Source organism: Panicum virgatum, chromosome 2N (genome assembly GCF_016808335.1).
Source record: "Panicum virgatum strain AP13 chromosome 2N, P.virgatum_v5, whole genome shotgun sequence".
In the NCBI taxonomy this organism is placed as follows: domain Eukaryota; kingdom Viridiplantae; phylum Streptophyta; class Magnoliopsida; order Poales; family Poaceae; genus Panicum; species Panicum virgatum.
The window spans coordinates 23,963,764-23,970,502 of NC_053146.1; the positions used below are offsets into that span (position 1 = coordinate 23,963,764).

The 6,739-nt window shown below is 56.3% G+C and overlaps 1 protein-coding gene across 1 annotated transcript; it reads left to right on the forward strand.

Moving 5' to 3' along the window:
* Window positions 1-3,164: 3,164 nt before the first annotated feature.
* LOC120660096 (probable LRR receptor-like serine/threonine-protein kinase At4g37250) lies at window positions 3,165-6,309 on the forward strand. The gene is made up of 2 exons (XM_039938443.1): window positions 3,165-5,223; window positions 5,313-6,309. The coding sequence occupies exons 1-2, from the start codon at window positions 3,483-3,485 to the stop codon at window positions 6,029-6,031; spliced, it is 2,460 nt and encodes an 819-aa protein (XP_039794377.1). The 5' UTR covers window positions 3,165-3,482; the 3' UTR covers window positions 6,032-6,309.
* Window positions 6,310-6,739: the final 430 nt, after the last annotated feature.

The window sequence follows — 6,739 nt, forward strand, 5'->3', positions numbered from 1 at the left end:
TGAAAGAAAACTTGATAATCTTTTCAGGAAGTCCTTGAACACCCTCAATTGGAGTCCTAATGGAGTCGTGACCCCTGTCACAAGTTGGTGCTGTTCGAATCCAGTCCTCACGAATCCGCTGCCCTTCTCATCCTCTCTATCATTTCTAAGCAAAATATAATGGACAAGAGCTTAGGAATGAACTTGCCTGATGGTTGAGTTGGCCGGCACGAGCATGAGTACCAGTGGTGTTGGCGATGTAGGTGCTGGTGTAAGTGTGAATGTATCGCTGGTATTGATGTCTTCATCACAGACCGTCTACTAAACCCTCAATTTTTGAGAGGCCACCAAATCTCCTCATCTGCCCTCCATTCTTAGAGGGTCTCTAGAAAGCCCTCTGTTATAAGTTAGAATTAGAATTGAGTGTTATTACTGAAGTTAAAGCAAATTTAGAAGCTCTTATGAAATAGAGGCAGGTCTCCTTTAACATTTAGAGGTCTGATTTAGCAAGTATTGCTGGAATTGTTCCTACCAATTGCTGCAGTAATCAACTTCATGTCAAAAATCTATCAGATACGAATCTTTTCGTATACCGTTTTTCAAATCCTAATACACAAAGAGAAGGAAGCAGTACATTTCTTTTCCAAAAAAAAAGTACCTTTTAGAGCTAAACCTAACTCTACATAACATTGCCAAACTATAGTTCACTTTTCGGCGGTTCAGCCTATGCAGATAAAACCCTTGGTATCCAGCACGTACAACGCGCGGCCGTAGAACGCAGTTCCTCTTGGTCCTTCCTGTCCTGCATGCTGGCTCCCGTCGATGCTATATATATTTATATGTAGCTATGAGCGCGCTTCGACAAAGCTAAGGGGGTGTTTTGGAATAGGGATTTAAAAAAAGTCTCAGGGACTTTTTAGTATTTAAAAGTATTAAATAAATATTAATTATAAAACTAACTGCAGAACTCTGGGGCTAAACTGCGAGACGAATCTAATGAGGTATTTTAATCCATGATTAGCGAATGGTTACCGTAGTATCACTGTAGCAAATTATGAATTAATTAGGCTCATTAGATTCGTCTCGCGAAAAAGCACTCAGCTGTCAAAAAACATTTATAAACAGATTTTATTTAATACTATAAAATAGTAAGATTCCTTTTGATGTGATAGAGACTTCTGAAAAAAATTGGGATCCAAACATGCCCTAATTCCTCAATGTCTGTCTGATGATGCGCTGTGCCGCCCGTGTATTCTATCCGCTCCGGAACAAAGAGCACCAGGCCAACTCCACTCCACGCCACCAGCTCTCCATCGCTGGTGCCACCCACATGCGTGTGCCGCTGCTCGCCTGCCAGCTCCACACTGCTACCCCTGACTGACGACAATAATATTCAGAGAACCGATCGTCCTCTCGCACTCGCATACTTACATTGTCAAGGCACATCGTGTGAATAAACGGGTCAAGGTATGTGCAGTTTCATTGTACTGCTCTGCAAAAAAAAAAAAGTATTGGTAGAAATCAACCTCCGTATCAATGTAAAAAATGGCATGTTTTAGAGAATCCTTAAAAATGATGTTTGTTGAAAGAAAAGGAACACAAGATCCTTGGACTGTTGAGAAAGTACAAAAATTCTTACTCTGGTTTTGGTATATGTTACTGTTTCTGAAACCCTAATCATTCACCGTGTACAGGCTGCTGGGCTGGGTAATTATATCCAGCCTCGTAGATCCAAGTAGTAAATCAAGAACAATTATTTTAAATTTGTTTTTTATCGACATATGTTCAAATCTGGTGATGCAATCTAGTGCTATCAAGCATCTAGAACTTTTTATCAAAAGCAAGCAAATGGTTTTTGAAAAATAGCCGATCCATGAGTCGTCATGTAGTTAACTGTAAACCATAGGCAAATCATTTTATCGTCTTGGTGGTTGGTACACATCATCACAGCCAGACAAAACCTTTGTGTCAGATAAGTTTTACTGCTTTATGTGAATGCATATTCTCTTCACACACATGTTCCAACAGTAGGTTTCCTTTCCTCCGTTGTCCTGGGAAGGAAGGCAGCCCTGCCAAGCCTAAGAGCCTGTTTAGCAGGGCTCCGGCTCTGGCTTCTCCGGTGGAGCGACTTCTCTGGTGGAACTGAAGCTGTTTTGAAAACCGTTTGGCAAAACGGCTTCACTTATTGGATTGAAGTAGTAAAATATATAAATTACCCCTCCTTATATTTTCTCTTTCCTTTTTCTTTTCCTTCTTATTTTCTTTTTTTCCTCCTCTCCATTCGGCCATTCTCCTCACCTCCAGCTTACTCATCTCCTTCTCTACGCCACCACTTCGCTTCTCCACGCCTCGAGCTTCCTTCGCCACCGGCTACCTCGAGCTCCGCCTTGGCCGCTAGCATCCCCCGCCGCCGCCCTTCTCTACGCCGCCGGCCGTCTTGGGCCCCACCTCGGCCGCCGCCCATCTCTACGCCGTCGGCCGCCGGGGCCCCCGCCTCGGCCATCGCCCTTCTCTACGCGGCCGGCCGCCTTGGGCCCCGCCTCGGCCGCTAGCGTCCTCCGCCGCCAACCGACGGCGCCGACGGCCGAATGCCCCGACATCTCCGGCCGCCGCGTGCACCCGCGGCTCGGCATCTCTGCGGCCGCAAGCCCCCGCCGGTGTCATCCCGCCCTGCCCCAGCGCGCATGGTGCGAGATGCTGCACGCGCGCATGGTGCGAGATGCTGCACGCGCGCAGGGGCAAAGGGGGGAGGCTTCTAGTGGAGCCGCTTGGAGCCACAATTTCCGGTTCCTCCTCACATGTGAAAGCCGCGAGGTGCTCCATGGGCGGCTCCTGGCCTGGAGCTGGTGCATTTTGCACCATTTGGCAGGGCTCCCGCTAGAATTTGGCAGGTCTCCAGCTGGAGCTAGTTTTGAAGGCGCCCATGGAGCCCAGCCAAATAGAGCCTAAGGACCAAAGGTGGAGCTAACAGAGTGACCTTTCTACTACCAATGCGTCCACATCATGCATGAGGAGTCCAAAAGCTGACAAAACCAAAGTACTCAGGCGTGCATCAACCTCCCCCCTCCCTCTTCTGCTTGGCCCCATGCGCACACCAGAGCATGCGTAGACCGTATCCATGGCGAGATCCCCCTCTACTCATCACCACGACACGACCAGTCGAGCTCGAGTATGATAGATATATCCCTTTCACCCCACTCCCTTTAGCCCCTTTTGATACCTCAAAGGCAGGGGAGGGGTCTCTCCAATTCTTTCTCCATTGCTCCTTCACTCTACTCTGCTCCATTGCTTCCTAGTCTCCACTCCACTCGCTCTCATTCTCACCTCCTCCCAAGTCTTCTCCTTCCTCACCTTCGCAAAAAAAAAAAAAGTCTTCTCCTTCCTCGCTTTGCCACCGTTTTGGTGAACCACGTTCTCAACCAATCCAAGCAAAACCCGCACCACCATTGACATCGCCATTGCCACAGCACCTCCTCTTCATAACCTCCATCCATGTATGCTGCATGCCACGGCATCAGCACGCCTCGCCAGTCACCTCCACCGCCATGGCCGGCAATGACGCGCCTCGCCTTCTCCGGCTCCCTACTGCTGCCACCTCGTTGCCGCTGCTGCAGCTAGCAGGGCTGCTGCAACTGCTGTGCCTCGCCTCGGCGCTTAACCAGGACGGCACACTGCTCCTCTCCTTCAAGCTCTCGCTCGCCGCCGACCCGCTCGGCTCCCTCTCCGGCTGGGGCTACGCCGACGCCACGCCCTGCGCGTGGAACGGCGTCGTCTGCTCGCCGGACTCGCGGGTCGTCAGCGTCGTCCTCCCCAACGCGCAGCTCGTCGGCCCCGTGGCCAAGGAGCTCGGCCTCATCGAGCACCTCCGACACCTTGACCTCTCCGGGAACGCGCTCAACGGCACCATCCCGCCCGAGCTGCTCCGCGTGCCGGAGCTCCGAGTGCTCTCCCTCGCCGGCAATGGTATTACCGGCGACCTTCCGGAGCAGGTCGGCCAGCTGCGCAGCCTCCGGGCGCTCAACCTCGCCGGCAACGCGCTCTCCGGCGCCGTCCCGCAGAACCTCACCCTGCTTCCCAACCTCACCGCCGTCTCGCTCGCCAACAACTTCTTCTCCGGCGCGCTCCCCGGCGGGGGTTTCCCGGCGCTTCAGATACTCGACGTCAGCGCAAACCTGCTCAACGGCACGCTCCCGTCGGACTTTGGCGGTGCCGCGCTGCGGTACGTCAACCTGTCGTCCAACCGCATCGCCGGCGCCATACCGCCGGAGATGGCGTCGAACCTGCCGGTCAATGTCACCATCGACCTGTCCTACAACAACCTCACCGGCGCCATCCCGGCGGTGCCGCCGTTCTCGGTGCAGAGGCCAACGGCGTTCGAGGGGAACGCCGAGCTCTGCGGGAAGCCGCTGGACAGCCTCTGCTCCTTCACGTCCTCCTCCGCCGTGGAACCCCCGAACGGCACGGCGAAGTCGCCGCCGGCCATTGCGGCGATACCGAGGGACCCGACCGAGGCGCTTCCTGGCGATGACGCCAGCAGTGCCGCCGGAACGTCGGCGTCGGGCGAGCAGCGCGGCCGGATGCGCCTTGCTACCATCATCGCCATCGCCGCCGGCGACGTGGCCGGCATCGCCGTCCTCTTCGTGGTGATCCTGTACGTGTATCAGGTGAGGAAGAGGAGGCAGCGTCGTCAGGAGGTGGCAGAGCGGGGGATGGGCGTCGTGTTCAAGAAACCGGAGCCGGATGAGTCGCCGGACACCGTCTGCCGGAGCCTGTCCTGCTGCCTGCGTAAGAAGGCCGGCAACGACAGCAATGACACGGAGGAGATCACGGACACGTCGGCCTCCTCCGCCGCCAAGGAAGGCATCACAGAGAAGAACAGCAAGGCAGGAGCGGCGAGCAAGAAGATGGGCGGCGACGGCGCGGTGCTGGTGACGGTGGACGTCGGCGCGGAGCTGGAGCTGGAGACGCTGCTGAAGGCCTCGGCGTACATCCTCGGCGCGGCCGGCGGCAGCATCGTGTACAAGGCCGTGCTGGCCGACGGCGCGGTGCTGGCGGTGCGGCGGATCGGCAGCGACGACACCGGCGTGCGGCGGTTCAGCGAGCTGGACGCGCAGATGCGCGCCGTGGCGAAGCTGCGGCACGGCAACATCCTCCGGCTGCGCGGCTTCTACTGGGGCCCCGACGAGATGCTCATCATCCACGAGTTCGCCGTCAACGGCAACCTCGCCAATCTCTCCGTCAAAAGTGCGTAACTGATCTGATCTGAGCTTCCCAATGCTAAACGCCATTGATGTTACACATGCTGCTAACTCGCATTACGGATGGGTATGCAGGGAAGCCGGGGTCGTCGCCGATCAACCTCGGGTGGAGCGCTCGGCTCCGCATCGCGCGCGGCGTGGCAAGAGGCCTCGTGTACCTGCACGACAAGAAGTGGGTGCACGGCAACGTGAAGCCGAGCAACATCCTGCTGGACGCGGACATGGAGCCGCTGCTGGCCGACCTCGGCGTCGACCGGCTGGTCCGCGGCGGGCACAAGCCGCCGCCGTCGGCGTCGGCGCTGGCGGGGCGGTTCGGGAGCAGGCGCTCGGCGAAGAGCCTCCCCGACCTGTCGCCGCCGCCGAGCCAGGCGGGCGGGCCGCCAGCGAGCCCGGTCGCCGCCGGCGCGGCCGACACGGCGGCGCACTACCGGGCGCCGGAGGCCGTGCGGAGCCCGAAGCCGAGCGCCAAGTGGGACGTGTACTCCTTGGGAGTCCTGCTGCTGGAGCTGGTGGCCGGGCGCGCGCTGACGAGCGTGGAGCTGTGCCAGTGCGCGGCGGACGAGAAGGCGCAGGCGCAGGCGCAGTCGCTCCGGCTGGCGGACCCCGCGCTCCGCGGCGAGGTGGAGGGGCGGGAGGAGGCGGTGGCGAGCTGCCTCCGGCTGGGCGCCGCGTGCTGCGCCATGGCGCCCGGCAAGAGGCCGACCATCCGGGACGCACTGCAGGCCATCGAGAGGATTCCTGCCCTGGCTGCCGCGCCCTCCTCGTCGTCCTGCTCCACGGCGGCGCATGGGTGAAGAGGATTCTTTGGTCGTGACGGTTGTGATGTGTGATCCTGTGAAGGCGAGGATTGGTCGTTGTTGATGCGTGTGTTTTTCCGTCTCTTGTCGTTCTCTTCTCTGTACCATACCACCATTCACGGTTTTGTGAGCCCAGTTCCTGAAAGGATTTGGTTTGCATTATTGCATCTGGTTCATTGCATCCCAATCCCATTCATACTACTACTTCCATGGCGTGCGGATCATTCAGAGGTCCAGGCAATTAATGACATGGAACGGAAACTAGCTAGCATAAATCCAAGTCTCGGTCGCCGAAGGGGAAGACATTCCTCGATCTGTCATCATGTATGAACTGCCATTAGCCATAACATCAAAGGAGTTCCGGCTCCCTTGTGTATTTCTAATCACAGCGGGTACAGGATAGGACTTGCTATGACAACTCTTGCACATTTCAGAACTCTTGCTGTACGAAGGCGAGCAGGACGAAGGCATGTACAGCAACAGTTACAGCGCCCGTGATGCGGATGGTACTTTTATTTGAAAGATTGCTGATGGGGATTCGCCTCTGCTCCAAGCGCGGGAAGGGGAGGGGAAGAGTCCAAAAAGCGTCAGGGCTTCGCCTGGATGCCAAACCACTCGCGACAAAGCAGAGTGCCACTCCAGTCGGTACGGCAGATGCCATCGTTTTCATATGTACTGCGTGGCATGGCCTGTCTGCCGGCTATG